The 17,754-nt window shown below is 44.1% G+C and overlaps 1 protein-coding gene across 8 annotated transcripts in view; it reads left to right on the forward strand.

Moving 5' to 3' along the window:
* CCND2 (cyclin D2) overlaps positions 1 to 13,483 on the forward strand; it is a 31,321-nt gene extending 17,838 nt beyond the window's left edge. The window contains exons 5-8 of one of the 8 annotated variants that reach the window (XR_008431005.1): positions 8,195 to 8,346; positions 9,809 to 9,900; positions 10,849 to 11,024; positions 13,270 to 13,483. Coding sequence is in view for 3 of the 8 variants with exons in the window: in XM_053943178.1 (XP_053799153.1) it covers positions 8,195 to 8,329; positions 9,809 to 9,892 (219 nt within the window). In the remaining 5 variants the exon portion in view is untranslated. Of the gene's footprint in view, positions 1 to 8,194; positions 8,574 to 9,808; positions 9,911 to 10,848; positions 12,619 to 13,189 lie in introns of those variants that run through there. The other 7 variants (XR_008431002.1, XR_008431003.1, XR_008431004.1 and 4 more) reach the window with 7 other exon arrangements.
* The last annotated feature ends 4,271 nt before the right edge of the window (positions 13,484 to 17,754 follow it).

Genomic DNA, 17,754 nt, shown 5'->3' on the forward strand with positions numbered 1-17,754 from the left:
TATTGTTATTGTTGGAAAAAACCTACTGTCTGGATTGTGTAAGAGTTGGCCCAAGGCTATGTTAATAAAGACTAAAGACTATTGTAGTACATTTTACACTGGGACTTAATTAAAGTTGAATGAAGAGCTTTAGTTCTCTCACTTCTGAATTTCTGATGCCTGAGAGCTGTTCCTGCAGTGGCACAATTAATTCATTGTCACTTTGTGAATGATTTTGTTTTCCAGTGGGGGCTTAGGGAAGAGGGAGAAATGAGAGTTCCTGGTCTTTAGGACCATCATGCGGGAGAAAAATGGGGAAGTCACAGAAATTAACAGTTCTGCAGAGGAAAACCTTCTGGCCCCCTGTGCCTCATGGTAGCCCACAGGAACCATCAGGCAGCTGGGGAAGAGTCCTTCCCAGCCAGAGGGTGCCAGGGCTTCTACTTCATTTTTGTTTTGGAGTGTGTGATTGCTTAGCATGGAAACAGATGATAGGACTTTGCCACTGGCTTTTCAAAAAATGTCACTGTCTGAGGTGAAGCATGAAAAATCTCAGCTTCAAAGCTGCAAGCAGATGAAAAGGAAGAACGGTAATGAAACCCTGATGCAACTTAAGTGCAGTGAGCTTTTCTGAACTTTCACTGTTTCATAATGATAATTTAAGTGTGCAGTTTATTTGCTGGGAAATAGCAGCATTAACCAGAAGGCTGAAATCAGTGGTGTTATTTTAGATTTACATTAGTGTAACTGAGACTGGAGTTTGGCATTTACAGCTAAAATGAATGTTTTTAATGGATGTTTCATTAAGAATTAGACCAAAAATACGTTATTAATAACAAAACATGTAATTTAGAGCCCAGCTGTTGGGTAGGCAGACAATCAGCACGAGTGTTTCTTTCAAAAACACGTTAGTGTTGGATATCCTTGTATGAATCCAGAGCAGTGCCCTAGACTTGAGATGGGGCTGTCCAAGGCATCCCAGACTGTTATTTTAGGGATAACAGTTACTGCTGGTAAATAGCTGCCCTGGGCTGTTTGGTGAGGGTTGAATCACAGGCTGGAGAAAGTGTGACAACAGTACCGGGCAAACCCTGGTTTCATTACTCCTTCCACCGACCGAAATAAACGGCAGGGAGCTGCTCTTGGAGAAGCTCAGCAGCCTGAAGGGTAGTGAAAGTAGCTCTGTGTGGTGCATCTGGGCTGCCTTCTCCGATTGCTACTGTCCCTAAGAGCCACTAAGAGCTAATCCCACACAACTGAGGGAGAAGATTCTCCCCCTCTACTCTCCACCTGGAATACTGCATGCAGTCCTGGTGCCCCCAACATAAGGAACTGTCAGAGTAAGTTCAGAGCAGGCTGTGGAATTGATAAAGGGAACTGGAGCAGCTCCCCTGTGGAGACAGGACAGGAGAACTGGGGCTCTTCAGCTTGGAAAAGAGAAGGTTGTGTGGAGATCTCAGAGCACCTTCTAACATCTGAATGGGTTACAGGAGAGCTGGAGAGGGACTTCTCATCAGGAACTGTAGTAACAGGACAAGGGGGAATGGCTTTAAATGGAAAGGGAGTAGGTTTAGATAGGATATTAGGAAGAAACCAGGAATTAGAATTAGAATTAGAATTAGAATTAGAATTAGAATTAGAATTAGAATTAGAGAGGGTGTTGAGGCCCTGGCACAGGTTTCCCAGAGAAACTGTGTCCTACGCATCCTTGGAAGTGTTCAAAGCCAGGTTGGATGAGACTCTGAGCAACCTGGTCTAGAGCAAGCCCATGGCAGGGGGGTGGGACAAAGATCACCTTTAAGGTCCATTTGAACCCAAACAGTTCTGTGCCTCTGATTCTGACTTCACACAGCTCTGAAGGATGGGGATTGCATGTTCCAGTCTGTTCTCCTGCCAGGAGCTGGGAACATTTCCTTTGTGGTTACTTGCAGAGGAGAGGCTAGTGAGCGAAGAGTTAACAGACCTATTGGCAGGAAGCCTCAGAGCTCCCTGTGCATCTCTTGGTGGATCATTGCAAAGGAAAAAATAAACAACTCAGGAAGTCAGGAATTCCCATAGCATCCCAGACCAGCACTCCAGTACAAGCAGTATCCTATCCCTGGTGGAGCCAGATGCTTTGGAGGAGGATGCGAGCATCCCTGCTGTGCACAATTATGGGATGTGAGGAAGGATAGCTGAATGGGTAGGGCACATTTTAAGACCTTGCAATCAATATTCTGCTTTGCTTGAGACCTTTCTTGGGTAAATCTCTTCCCTCACCTCCTGGAAGAGCAACCATCCAGGTTGCATCTGGATGACACACGGAGTTGGTCTCCCCAGCATCAGCAGCCAGGAAGAGGTTTTCAGGCAGAGCCAATGCCTGTACGTGGGCAGAAGTCATCTCTAAAAGTCTGTTCCCAGATGGTAACTGGTGTGTATTGAGTGGTTTGGAAAATCTAAAGCATATTTAAGGGCCCGAAGTAGAAAAAAAGCAAGGAACCAAGCATTTTTTAAAGGCTTGTCGAAACAGCTGGCTGTGAGCCCTTAAAAATGTGGAGTGGGGCTGTTTTGAAGACTGGATCCATAATAAATGGCATTTAAAATATCTCCACTTACATGTGCCACATGTCAGTGCCGGGATTTTTTTTTATTATTCCCAAGATCAGAGACATCCTTTCATAAAGATCTGCAGATTTCTGCACAGAAACGGAAGTGAAGAACCACCATGCTCAAGAATTCAGAGCTGCAGTAAAAAAATCATGGAAATCTATCTTGAATGGATCGCATTTGAACATTGTCCCTAGAGCACATACACCATTTATCCCCTCCTTTGTAGTGTCTAGGGCCTGTGGTTTTGGAAGCAAGAAACAGAACTTGCTCTATCTTATCCTGGCTTATTTGTTGCAGACCACATTTTGTATGCAAGGAAACAACAGGCGAAATAGCCTCCCAGAGAAAGGAAGAATGAGATAGTTTCCTAAGTTGTCTTTGCCTGAGTTGGCAGCTGCTCCATTTCATTCAGCTTTTTGTTCCCCAGTGAGTGCTGTGCGTGTGTAGCAACAATGGGGTGATGCAGTGACACCACGGGCTCATGGCGGAGTTCCGTCGGGTCCATTGGCAAGCGTGGCTGCGGCCGGCGCGCCGAGGGGAGCCAGGCCCCCAAGGAACAGCTCCCACAGATCAGCCACTCCAGCAGGGAATCATTGCTTGGCTCCTGCAGCTCTCTGTAATGCAGGCAGGTCCTCCCAGCTTTTTGAAAATCCCCTTTTTCACTAAATGCTCAGAGGGTTTGTTACAACAGCATCAATCCCACACCTTTTCACCTTTCCACCTTTCCACCTTTTCACATCTTCAAAGTATTACCTGGTAGAGATTGCCAGAAATCCCAAGTCACGCTGAGCAAGGAGTATCATGGCGTCTGCCCCTGCATTGCCCTGCTGGTGTGTTGGCTTTACTCTCTCTTTTCCCAGTTCTGAAAACATTGTTCTCTCCTGTTCGCAATGAGAAATGCCCACAGCAGCAACAGGAAACCAGCACACTGAGTGGTGAAGCAAACAGTCGAACTGAATCTAGAAAGGACACTGTTGAAACTGCTGAAAAGACCAAAAAATTGCAGAGAAAAATGCCTTGTATTTCAGATTCTTAATGTTAGTCACCTTTTTTATTGCATTATTGCAATAATGTGGCAACAGTAAGTGGAGAAGCTCTAGCATGAATTAGTTTTTTGCGTTTTTTGTGTTTGTTTTGTTTTTTGAATGAGATGTCCTTGTTAGTCCACATGAGGTGGGTGTCCTTTGAAACAGCAAATTATTATTTTCTGTACTTCCAGCTGGAAAAAGAGATACTTACCTGTGATTGATGCTCTTTGTTGCAGTAGCAAAAACATACATTCAGGAGGGGAAATAGTTCTGGGTTTTAACTGCATCCATTAGATGTGAGATCTCTGTAAATACGGTAAATGGATAAGATATTCCCACAGCAGCTTTCCAGGCTCTTGCTTTGGAGGTCAGTGAGGTAAAGGCCAGCACTCAGCACACAAAGGCTCTACATTGGGAAGGAATCCCTGTTTATGTCAACAATGAAGCATGTGCTTTGGAGAGGTCTGAATTGGGGCTTCAATATGAACCAGTGGAGGAATCCAGCCAGCTTTTGTGTGTAGGAGTACAGATGACATGTTCCACACTGGAATTTATGTAAATCCCAACTCTTTAATGCATGTCTGATTTCTGCTTTCTTAGATTATCCAAGCAATGTGTACATGTCTGATGAACGGTACTGTCATTTTGGGTATCTCCAGCATCCTTTCAATTTATTTCCTTTTTATTGCATCTAAAAGAAGTCCTTTTCTAATTTCCCCTTTGCAATTAGTTTAAAGAAAGAGGAAGAGATGGGGGGCCTTAACACTTCTTTGTGAAGTAATTAATATATATGTGGAAAACTTACTGCCCTTTAACACAAGAATGCCAGAAGGCTTTTTTAGTATTCCCAGCTTTGGGATTTTGGGCAGTGCAAAGCAAGAGCCTGTTGGTTGAGTTGAGTTGGGTTGGGTTAGGTTGAGTGGGAGGCCTTACCTCATAGCTTGCCAATGAACCATAAATGCCAGTTTGAAACTGGAAGCTGGCGACCACTGTAGGACATACATATACCACAGAAGTGCTGAAAAGTTCAAGAAAGTGAATTATGTGTCATATTCTGCAGGATCTTCCCTAGGGCTTGTGCTTTCTTTCAAGATTTCATGAATGGAAATTGAAATCTTCAGTGATTATTGACTTGAATAAGCAGCTCATGCCATAGAGCTGCTGATTCCTCCTTACAGTTATTTTCACTGCCAGCATTTCCATTATAGCCATGAGGCTGTCCCTCATCAGACACAGGAGAGCTTTTCTTTTCCTTCAAATGCTTTTCAAATGTGTTAGTAAAATCACCTGGGGATGAAAGAGTTTCAGAATGAAAAAAAAAAAAAAAAAAGAAACCTCAAAGTTAATTGCCTTTTTGGTTCTGTACATGCTGAAGTATAAATAAAACTATGGAATGGAAAGTACCAGAACTATTTTAATTGTTAAAACTACTAGACCATATAAAAGAATGGGGAAGTTGATCCATGTGACACACACTTAAAAAAGTTTTTTATAAAAACAACAAAGGCAAACCCTGCAGTATTCTGAAGGAATAGCCTAGTCCTTGTATTGTAAAATCTGGGGTCATATTGCAGTGCATTTTAGTGTTCTTTCAAGGAAGATTTCTTGAAAATAATGCAATTCATGGGTTTTTTCTTTGATATGTTCTTAAAACTTAGTTCTCTGTTGTCAGAGCCATCTAGAACTTGCAAAATGGAAGTCCACCAGTAAAATATATACACATGCAGTAAATCTCCATGAAACTTGGAGGGGTTAAAAATACTGTGTCATGGGAAGACTGGGCTGTTTGTCCTGATGGGTTTTTAGTAGTTTTTTGTATCATGTCCCTTAACTTCGGATTGACAGAAAGTTCCAGCGATGCTGTCATCTATACAATAAAGCCACTTACTTACCTTATCATGCTGTGACAACTGGGTTGATAAGATATTCTAAATTAGGGTTTTTTTCCTTTCACCTGAGAGATTTAACATCCAAGGAGCTTTAGTATGTAAATAGCAACACTTTTTTGGAAAACCGTTTCATGCTGAATGCAGTGTGCTGGTCATTTTTACCATAGGTTTCTTTGTTTTAAAGAATTTGGTGATTTTAAGTGCAAAAATTGTAGACCAGAGAAATAATACACAGTGACCTGTGGATTCCCATATGAATTAAAATCCATGTGACAATTCCAGTCGAGGCCACTTACAGATTTTATGTACAAAATGAAGACACCAGAAATGACCCATTTCTCTATAGGGTTACCTGGAGATTTCAGCCTCTTCATATCTGAAATGAATCATCATGCTGCCCATCAGAAGTTTGAACAGTGATGGTGTAAATGACCATATATGAGGGTGTTTAAGAACAGACAAAGCTGACTCCAAATGCTCGAGCCTCATGTTCGGCATGTCACCACCCTTCCTTCCCCAAGCCTGCCTGCAAGGAAATTGCCTCATTAAGCTTTTCAGACTGAAGCTGCTTTAAAAAAATCTGGCTTGTTTTCAGAAGGACACAGTGCTTTGAAACTGTGCTTTAAAAGAAGAGGTTCTTATATCCAAAAAAAGCACATTAGGAGTGTTGTCTGTTACAAGAGTCTCCAAGCTGGTGCCTCCACACTTGAAAATGCCTTGACCCACGCAGTGATTTGTTGTCACTGCCCTCTTACACACAGGTGAATGCTTACAATGGACCTAAAGCCATCCCTAGCTGATAATAGGGTATTTTCTTTATCTGAGGACAGGATTTTGCAGCCAGCAGCTGCTGGCTGGTAGCCAAGAAAAATGGGTGTTCATTACCCACCAGAGCTAATTGCGCCCATCACGAACAGCAGCATCGCCAGCAGAACAGATCCTCTTCACTGGATGTGTTTTTCCCAGTCCAGCTGGGATGACAAATCAATCCTCCACGTATGAATATTTCAAACTCTCCCCAATAACCAGGTACTGTATAGAAAAAGGGTTGTGTTGGTCAGGGCCCAGCTCCTCAGTGTTGCAGGCACATCCCATAGTGGGTTGACAAGTGCCTGTGGAACCCTGTGGAGGTCAATGCCTCGTCCTGTTCTTCAGCTCCCCTGCCTGACAGTTGGAATGGTGATGCTCCATCTCACTGCCCCAGCCAGATGCTGTGGGGGCTCTGGTTAAAGCATTGTGCTGTGAAAATCCTCCTGCCAAACCCTGTGTTGCTCTATTCCCTGAAGACTTCTGGAGAGACCCAGCTCTTAGGCTGAGGGCGCAGGAAATTTGCAGTATTAGTGCCTTTTCCAGAAGGACTCCTCAGGGCTGCCTTTAGAAAATGCCATTTCTTGTAGTGCCACGTGTCCCCCTGCACAGTGTTGGATTGATACTCCCAGTGCCAGCACACTGAACATGGTTGGCATTGTGTTCATACAGTCACAGCTTGGGTTTTATTTTTAAGTTTCTCCTGTAACTCAGGGTTTGTCAAGGTTTTCTCACAATTTTTTTTTTCTGGCAAAATAACCACAATATTTGGTCTTCCAGTGTATTATCAAGAGTGTGGAACATCCTGTAAGTATTTTAATAGTCACCTTCTTCGTTGCTGTGTCTGGTTTAAATGTGGTGAATCCTTCACATTTATTTCTGTGTTTATATTTCATGTTTATTTTGGGACTCCTGGTGGACAGGCTCCTATATTTACGTTGCTCTACTGTACCGTGCTGTTTCTCTGAATGTTCTGTAGTTTGCAATGCAGTGGTCTCTGGGAACTGGTTCTATGTTCAGAAAATGATGGGACATGGTACTCAGTGCTCTGGTTGTCAAGATGGTGTTTGCTCAAAGGTTGGGCTTAATGATCTCAGAGGTCTTTTCCAACCTAAATGATTCTACAGTTCAGTAATGCAGCTGCATGTTTGGGGCTTGTGTGAATTTTTTCTTGTGTGAATTTTCACAGATAAACTGACCTTTGTGCCTCTGCCGGGGGACCCAAATGTGTGACAGATAAAACTCAGCCCCAGAGCACCATGCTTGTTCAGGGACCTCAACACTTCTCCAATTGCCCAACAGTTTGCTTTGTATGAAGTGCGCCTGTCTGTGTGATCTTGATACAGCACATGGAGGTTATTTCAGGATAAAATTGCAAATTTTTTTGTAGAGAATACCAACTTAGGTGGCTGAACCCTGCACAGGAAAATGAAAAATAATTTCTCTGTAATACTTAGGTTTTTGCTCAAGCAGACCACATAGATCACATAATCATAGTCATGGAATGGCTTGGGTTGGGTTGGAAGGAACCTTAAGGATCATCCAGTTCCAACCCCCTGCCGTGGGCAGAGACACCTCCCACTATCCCAGGTTGCTCAGAGCCCCATCCAACCTGGCCTTGGACACTGCCAGGGATGGGGCAGTCACAGCTTCTCTGGGCAACCTTTTTGATCAAAGACCAGTAAAGTATTAAGATTTAGAGCCTAAATACAGCATAAACAGTGTTTAACCCAGGGAGTTTGTACACAGTGATTACCTCTAAGAATTCAAGGTTGATTCACGTCAGAGCAGGCACTTCTCGGAAACACCCGACCAATGCTCTTCCAACTTCTGCTAGCTCAGTAAGATAAAAATAACCACCTTTATCTTTACTAATAGATAAATTTGCTTTCTTTTCTCTAGGACTGCCTTAAAGCTTGTCAGGAACAGATCGAGGCAGTGCTCGTGAACAGCCTGCAGCAAGTCCGGCAGCAGCAGCAGCAGAGCAACCCCTCCAAGACAGTGGATGAACTGGACCAGGCCAGCACTCCCACAGATGTGAGAGACATCAACCTGTGAGGACATCGGCACACAAAGTCACGCTTGCTCCCCATACCCTTTATTTTTGTTATTATTTTTAGAGTGAATTTTTTTTTAATCTGCTCCCACATAGAACATATTTAAAGCTCTTTTAGGTATAAAGAAAAACAAAACCAAAAAAAAAGTACAAAAACTGAATAATGAAAAAAAAAGCGTTTGGTGCCTGTGATGTTCTACAGAAGGGAATCCCACAATATATTTGGTAATTGCTATTTGATTATGTATCAGTGATATTAAATGCTTATAAAAGCATACAAAGTAGCTAGATCAATGTAAGCCTGCATTTGTGGGAACAAAGTAGAGTATGTCTGTGTATTATGAACTAGTGCATACACCCCTTTTTTAGATATAAGAAAGGAATCGTGTGTGCGATTTTATGGCTTGACTAGATTGCAAAGCAATAGAATAAGGGGTTTAGGGCAAAGTGGGAGAAGATCCCTGAAGCAATTGAACCATTTTGAATGCAGAAGAGATTTGCTGATCTGTCACCTCTGTTATTAGTCAGAAGTGTTTGTTGGATCTCTGTATGTTAGTTTTGTTTACTCTTGCTGTCTGTGGTAGCTGCTACCTAAGAAAGAAGATGCTTTATTTTACCAGCCAGAAGAGCAGGTGTCTTTTGGGCTTTTTTTTTTTAGTTGATTTATTTTTCTTTTTTTTTTTTTCCCAACTTCCCCTCTGCCCCCCTTGACTTTTTATCTACTTTTCCTTCCGAAATGGTTCATTCTAAACACAGCAGCATGTTTGGCATGAGGGCAATTCCTTTTACCCAGCCGTGGGCCGAGCCAAAGTTCCCAAGTGTTCACGGTCAGTGGGGGGAATGCACACATTAATCCCAATCTGTTGGCTGGGCAGACCACCTCTAACCTTTGGATTGCAAGATGTGGTGGATCATCTAGGAAAAGCATTATATTCCTTTACAGTGCTAATGCTTCACATCTATGTTAACGTCTGGCAGCTTCTTAGCTTGGCCACAAAGACATTTAAATGATGCTCTGTCCATCTTCCCTTGTAATAGCCCCTCACTGTGTTAAAGAAGATGAGGTTTGGTTTGCTCTCTTGTCTCTCTTCCCCCCCACTCCCCCACACACCTTTTCAGCATTTCATTAACTTTATTGATCCACAGTGAGCGTTTTTGTAAACCATTTCATTCGAAAAGCACTTTGAAAATTGTTCCTAAGGGATTAAATGAGATGGTTTATGACAATTTTGCCGAGAAAAGAAAAACAAAAAAAAAAGAGAAAAAAAAAGAAAAAAGAAGAAAAAAAAAAAAAAAAGAAGTCACAAAAGCAAGGCTTTGTATAGCTTTTTATAATCAATATTTTCCAGTATCTGGTGTACTCAGTTAGCTGTGGTGTTGCTGGAAATAACAACACCTGCTTCAGATGACATTCCTGTCATGACATTCCGGATAAAAGCCTGACCATTTTTATTGTTCAGTGTCACAGAAGGATCTTAATACCACCTGCGTGTTTATCTATGGACAAGGAAAGAAAATTGCTGATGCAACAGCCATGGTGGTAAACATCGAGGTGCGTGACTTGGAGTTTTATTACAAAGGTGTATTCAGTGTACTTGAATTTATTTTCCTGCTCCACCTGTAACGAAGAGGCATTTAGATGGCAAAGGAGTTGGAGCAACTTTTGGTTTTTTTGGTTCTAGTTTTTTTGTTTTGTTTGGGGGTTTTTTGGGTTTTTTTTTTGTTTGTTTTTTTTTTTTTTTTTTTTTTTTGCACAATTGTATTAACAGTTTGCAGATATACAATATGAAGCTGTTGGTTGAAATGTTAATGTTCACATGTTTAACACAAAAATCCAGAAAGAACGTGCTACTTCAAAGAATATTATATGTATGGACTCAGCCTGTTTGGCTAGATGAGGGTAGAAAATGGAGTAAGATTCTAAGGTTTTGTTGGGTTTTTTTGGTTTTGGGGTTTTTTTTGGTTTTGTTTTGTTTTGGTTTGGTTTTTTTTTTTGCGCTGCTAAGAAGCTATGATTTGTTTCATTCTTATTCACATTAACAGTACTTAGCTGTATTGTTTCACTGAGTGTGCTGCTATTTTATAAACATTTTTATAATATATTATTTTACTGCTTAAATTTCAAATCCTGAAGTAGATGGTTAAGTGGAGATATGATGAGTTCTTTGATTTACTGGAAATGCCCTGTACAGGTTTTTTTTTTCCCTAATAGCGTGTTCATGATTTTTTTTTTTATTTTATTTTACTTCTTCCTTCTTTCTTCCTCCCTTTTTATTTTTAATCTCCTTCCTTCCTGATCACATCCTGCAAAGATGGTATACTTACCTCAGGTTTGCTGGACAAGAAATGGTTCCCATTTTCACAATACCTCACACAGTGACAGTTTGGTTGCCCCGGGGCCTGCCCGGGAGAGGTTGCAAGCAGCCAAGGCAGGGCACTGGCTCCTTTTTGGTCTCTGGTATTCTTTTCATAGTGGAAAAAATGCATTGACTCTCCACAGGTGAGCAGGTCTATTCTCACCAAAGCTGCTGCTGGGCACAGCCTTGGCCTCACCTCCCGCCTCGACGTTCTGCATTGGGAGCACCCGGAATTCTGCACTGGTGTCTCTGTCCTGGTGGAAAAAGTAGCTGATGTTGTTGAAGCAAGACTGTGGAGCCACACACAGATCCAGATCAGGTTAGATCAGGTCAGATCATTCCTTGGCAGCCCTGCCCCTTGGCTTCATGGGGAGCTGTGCCAGAGTGTCCTGATGGTGGGGTGACCTCTCCAAGCGCTGGCACTATGTCCATCATGTTGGCGTGATTTGCTACGTGCCTTAGTCCAGGTGTAGGCAGGACCTGTGTTTAGGGTGCCTGCCCCTTCTCTTCATCCAACCTCCTTCACACCCTGGTCCCACAGCAGCCACGGGATCACAGGGATGATCCCTGCAGAGGATCACAGGGGTGATTCCTGCTGTGGAACACAGGGCTGATGCCTGCCGTGGAACACAGGGATGATCCCTGCTGTGGATCACGGGTGTGATCCATCTGCTGTGGAACAGAGAGATGATCCCTGCTGTGGATCACAGGGCTGATCCCACCGGGTCACCCCTCTGCAGAACTGAAGAGGCAGGTGCTGAGGGCCACCTCCGTGGTCGGCTGCTCTACAGCAGGGTGGGGGCGGGCTGTGCTGGACGGGGCAGCACCATTCAGCATTCCCGCTCCCTGCAGGGTCCTGGTGGGTCTGTGTGTGTCCCCACCAGGGTGAGGAGTGTCCTCAGCTGCAGTGACATGCTCAGCAAGTGTCACCCCTCTGGTTACAGCATACTGTTTGTTTGAAGGCTGCAAGCCCTTCAACTTGAGTGCTTTCACATTAGCCTTCAGAATACAATGACTGCCTAGTACTCTCTTTTAACAGATATTAAAGGAAGTGTGTTGTTAATGCAAATGAGGTGTGAGATTTCCCCCTCCTGAATTGCAGAAATCATAAAACTCCCAACTGATTGATTAAAAAATAGAAAATGTGTTGCTGATTCTGCCTTCCCAAGTGCCAAAGGATGGGTACAATTGCTAAAAGCGTTTCTCTCTCAGCTTCATGGTACTTTGATGGTCTTCTCCTCCTTCCTGTTACTGTAGTGTAGGAGCATCTCATAATGTATTTATTTGTATTTCCAATATGCTTGTGAAAGAGAAAAATACCAATTAATCCCATGTCGATGATTTATGCTTGAGTAATCAGACAGCTCTTAATTACTCAGCAAACCACCTGGCCACTGGATTTTTTCCACTATGTTTATTACCATGTTCTCATGTACCTCAGAAATCACTCTTGGTTGCACAGTTTCTGTTGTTTCTGTTCTCAAACTTTTTTGGGTTTTGTTTTGGGGTTTTTTGGGGGTTTTTTTTTGAGTTTTTTTTTTTTTTGTTTTGTTTTGGTTTGTTTTTTTTTTTTTTTTTTTTTTGCTTTATTGAGTGTGATGCCATATCAAGTCAACGTTATTCTCTCACAAATGTGCTCTTTAAGAGGTGTGGATGTTTATGTGGTCAGGGGATGTTAGAAAGTGTGGTAGTAGACATCAGTGTAAACAAAAGTATCTAGAAAGTACATGAGGTTGTTTTTGATGGATAAGACTGATACGGTGTAGTCTTGATTGCCTTTTAAAAGGTCTTTGTTCAGTGTTGTCATTTTTATTAATAACCTATTGTTTTGACTAGTTTAAAGATGGTTCTAAGAAAAGTGTTTTGGCAGGATTAGGTATGCTGTATGGACAATAAACTCACCTTGACCTAAATTTACTTGCCTTCCTTTTATTCCTTCAGTGAATTTGGTTGTGTCACTCATTTCATGGTGGTGTTTCCTTGGTGGGATGTGATTCTAAAGCCTCTGATCTGGATAGATGGTGTTAGCAGACATATAAAATGAAGGCTGCAGTCACAGAACGAGCCTGCCTCTAAAATGTTGTAGCTGCCTTCCCACTGGATAGGCAAATTCTGGCATGTAATCCCTTGAGATTCAAGGAGAACAAAGTCCTAAAAAGTGGTAAATTGCAGGATCAAAATACTTTGTGGGAATAAAATTGAGCTGGTGAAAGGCCACATGGAGTTCACATTTTTGCAATGAATTGAAATACAATTTAAATCTTCACTCAGTTGTTTGTTGCACTGGAATGCTACTCAAAAATCAGATTGTTTTTCTTTCTGTAAACCTGGGGAAGCTGTGAGTAAAAGGAGTGGGATTTGTGATGAGGCCAGTGGGAAGAAATGAGTCCATTGTCTGGAGTCTGCTTTCTCAGCCTGTGGCCAGGAGGGCAGGATGCTCAACCTCTCCTCTCCCACATCTGCTTCTGGGTGCCTGCTGTGAAGTGACCAAGCTCCTGTGGGATGTGTTTGGCCTGACCTCTCCTCCACTGCCATCCAGTAGCAGTTTTCTCCTGAATTTGCAGCCCTTTTTCACCCCTGGGGAGAGCGAAGAGACCCTGAAGAATGAAGAAGAGGCATTTGGGCAGACATACTGGGGAAACATCATCACAAAGTGAATATACTGCCAAACCCAAAAGACAAACTTCAAGATAAACTGAACAGGGAGAAGGAAAAAATCCTGAAAGAACAAATATTGCTAAAATGAAGAAACATATGAGCAAAAATAAACATAAACAAATAGAATAAATAATGCATGGCAATATGAATAATTATTAATTATGGAATGAATATTAATGAATTAATAGGAATTGGGGATTAAATCAGGAGGCTGGGGGTCAGGAGATACAGATCTTTTTAGCCATAATCACACAATCTTGGGACCTGTGGTTTTAGGGAAAGTCTCTGAAGACTTCCCTGCCAAATGTCTTGTAAGCATCACATTTCCCAGCTTGTCTGCACCAGAGTTAGAGATTCTAAAACATCACAAGTCCAGGGTTTTCTCTGACCACCACTGAACAACGTGACCAGCACCTTCTAGCATTTAGTAGGCTCAGCTTGGAGCCTGTGAAGGACTGGAACTGTGCAGTGACCAAGCCCTGAACAGATTGTCTGGAGAAGGTGTGGAGTCTCCCTCACTGGGGTATTCCAAAGCTGTCTGGACACAGTCCTGTGCTCTGGGATGACCCTGCTGGAACAGGGAGACTGTACCAGATGCCCCAGTGGGCCCTTCCAAGCTGACCCATCCTGTGCTTCTGTGATTGTGGTTCTGTTTAAAAGAGTTCTCAGAGGTGATTTGCATTCCAGCTGGGCTGCTGATGTTCCTGCTGATGCAGCCAGGGGACAACACCTATGTTGTGGGAGTCTCAGTGAGGACACTTGACAGGGAGAACATCAGGTCAGTGCTCTGCTGGGCTCCAGGGGCACTGTGAGGAAGGGCATCCCTCAGCAGCAGTGGCATTCAATCAAGACCTATTAGGATTACAAATTAAGGTGAGTAAAGCTGAGGTATTTACACTGAGGTAAGGAAAAACACTGAGTTTTGCTGCAACCTGCTAGAGAGAAAGAGGAACAAAGAAGAAAACAAGTATCAAGGAAAATGTCTGTCTCCTTAAATGCCTGTCATTCTGTGGAAATGATGTGGTGCTAGCTTGGTCTTGCCATTGAGTTTTCTCTAAAAATAAACTGGGTTGTTATTTGAGCTCTTCCAAAATGCAACATGCAGAAACTGCAAGAAGAATTAGGCCAGAGCAGTGAAGGAGAGAGGGAAAGGTCAGCAGACCGGCCGTGTTTGGCTCCTCAGATTACTCAGGAACCCTTCTTAGAGCAAAAGCTCTGGTTCATCTGACAGAGGACTCACAAGCATCCCTGAAGAGCAATAGATTGAACTTTCTGATGAGGGTTTTCAGAACTTGAGCAAAGCTGTGAGTGGGACATAACCAGCTGCAGGATGAGGGATAAAATCAGCATTGCATCCAGCACAGTCAAACAAAAATTTATCTCAATTTTTCCAGCTTCCTCACATTGTCTCTGAGGGGAGAACTCCTCACATTCTGCAGCCTCCTCACGAGGGGAAGAGGAGGGGCAGGCCCTGATCTCTGCTCTGTGTGACTAGGGACAGGACCCAAGGAACGGCTGGAGCTGTCAGGGGAGGGTCAGTTTGGATATCAGGAAAAGGTTATTCCCTCAGAGGGTGCTGGGGCACTGAACAGGCTCCCCAGGGAATGCTCATGGCCCCAAGGCTGCCAGAGCTCCAGGAGCGTTTGGACAGCACTCTCAGGGATGCACAGGGTGGGATTATTGGGGTGTCTGTGCAGGGCCAGGAGTTGGACTGGATGATCCTTGTGGGTCCCTTCTGACTCAGGATATTCTATAATTCCGTGATTGTAAATTCAACTTGTGTGCTTCTCCGAGAAGCTTTTTATTCTGATTACTTTGGATCTGCTTCTTAGACCCAACCGAGTATTGATCTTTCTGGTGTGTGCTGATGATGTTTAATCTCCCAGGTTTAGGTATTAGGGCTTGGCCTAAGGCTACAGAGCTTTGCAACAGGAGTGCCTAAACCGCGGGTGTGAGCCTCCTCGGCGAGCAGCAGCGCCAGGGCGAAAGTGGGATCCGTGATCCCGGGAAAGGCGAGGGCTGTGGAATGGGAAGGGGCCGCGACGGGAGCTGCAGAGCGCGGGGGGGAGCCGCCAGGGGGCGCCCGCGCACCGCGCTCGGCCCTCAGGGCCCCGGGACAGTCCCGGGAATCCCGCGCAGGGAAAGGAACATGCCCGGGGCTCCCACGGCTCACCTCAGCACCCGCCTCCGCCACGCAGCCCGCAGCCACAGCTCCAGCAGAAGGGAAGGTGTTCGGCCTAGGGGATACCCCTGCTCCCTGCTCGCAGCCCATGTACCGCACTGAGAACCAGCTTAAAAACAATTAAAAACATGCCCGAAGTCACTCTGCGACGAATGAAATTCTATTGAGGCCCCAGTTTGAGGCCTGCCTGCAGCACAATCTCTGTGTAGGATTTGCCAGGGTTATGCCACTCTTCAGGCCGGCACATCCTTCAGAGGAGCATTACACAGGCAGAGAAGTGCAATGACACAGAAATGAAGAAATTCAGCAAAGTTTTCTGCTGGGTGTATTTGTAAGCACAAGGAGCAAGATCAGGTCCCAAATGACAATTGAAAAGGGAAACCTAATCGAGTAGCTAAGCCACGAGGCTCTAAGTCAGAAGGTACAGGCTTTCCAAGCTGTTCTCTTGCAAAGCCAAAGTGGCTTGTGAGTCACCCAAAGTGGGTGACTTCAGACAAAGTCTCTTTCAAACTTTGCCTGAAGAGCTGTCACTTTTGCAAAAGGACCTGTATGAAAGCATGCACTTAGAAGAGATGTTAACAGAGTAGGCTCATGTTTGAGACTTGATCCTCTAAACCACGTGTAAGACACAGCTGGAGTTTTATCACTGCAGCAAAACACAGTTGTTTTTAATGGTGATACAAGAGAAAGAGGTTGGAGCTGATTCAGTTGGCACTGGCTCATTTACTGGCAAGACTGTCACTGGTGTCACCCCTTGAAAATGTCAGTTCTGAAATCTGTGGAGGAAAGGCACTGCAGAAATTTGAGGTTAACACCACGCTGTGAAAGGAAGATATAAAGGAAATTAAACAGACACAATTATTGCATTAAATATTTAATTTTGCATCTGCTTCAAACAGCTATCAAATGAAACAAATCATGTTTCAGTCTTCATTTAGAATGTATTTGGTGTTAAAGCACAAACCAGTTTCAAACTGAAGTCAGACCTCTGGGCAACCCAGAAGAATCTCTCTGATTTTTAGATAGCATTTATTCGATCCATTTGAGAAATCCTGAAGGAAATACACTCAGCTGACCAACTAATATTTTGGTTAATCACACTGTCTGTAAGGCATAAAACTTCAGCTTTCTGAGGGGAAAAGGATGAGTTCCAGTCACTTCTTGTGTTACTTTGTCCATTTTATCAGCAGGAATTTCTAGGTTGCCCAGAGAAGCTGTGGCTGCTCCTGGATCCCTGGAAGTGTCCAAGGCCAGGTTGGATAGGGCTTGGAGCAACCTATGATAGTGGAAGATGTCTCTGCCCATGGCAGGCGGTTGGAACTAGATGATCTTTAAGGTCCCTTCCAAGCCAGGCCATTCTGCAGGACAAGACCAGTGTGGTCGCAGCTGGGTGTGGGTGCTGACATCTCACAGTGCTCTGCTTTGGAAACTGCTGCTTTAAAGTATTGCTTGGAACCAACTCACCTTTACTGATGGTTACTCCGGGGTGTGATTTGGCTGCCCAGGCTTCTAACTTACGTGTGAGTAATGTCCTTTATCCATCTATATATAAATATCAATGTATTGATACTACACTGAGCAAAGCGCTGCTGCCCACCAGTGTTAACTGAACTGATGTAACCAGACTGAACATCACTGAGTATTCTGTGTTCTGCAAAGGGGCAAACTTGGTCTGTCCCCTGGTCCCAGTGTGGAGGAACACAGTGCGGGGAGCTCGAGGTGCAGCTGCAGTGGAGCTGCAGGCTGAGCTCCGGAGCAGCCCAGCTGAGACAAGAGGCTGGTAATTGCCAGCCCTTCGCCCAGCACAGTGTCCTGTGGCACCAGGCAGGGGATGGACACTCAGACACACGGCAGGAGATGAAAACCCGGACTTTAATCACAGACCCTTAATCTGTGAGGGTGTAAAAGCACAGGGCTTGCCTTGTGCTGCATCCCTCCGGGAAGGCCACCAGCTCGGGCTGTTGTTTTGTCATTTAATAATTGCACCGCGATTTAAGTGTTTTACAGAACTGGACATCTGAGACTCTGGTAAGGGAAACCTGGAATTGAGCCCGTAAGGAAACCGGTCCGACTATGAGTGTGGGGGATGCAGCTGGGAAGGGGCTTCAGTCCCAGCTCAGGCGCTGCGAGTGTCACTCTAAATGGCTCCGGGATGCTTGGACCAGGAAGTTTCCTTAACACCAGCGTCATGAGACGCTGCGAAACCCAC

This window comes from Vidua chalybeata, chromosome 5 (genome assembly GCF_026979565.1).
Source record: "Vidua chalybeata isolate OUT-0048 chromosome 5, bVidCha1 merged haplotype, whole genome shotgun sequence".
Taxonomy (NCBI): Eukaryota; Metazoa; Chordata; class Aves; order Passeriformes; family Viduidae; genus Vidua; species Vidua chalybeata.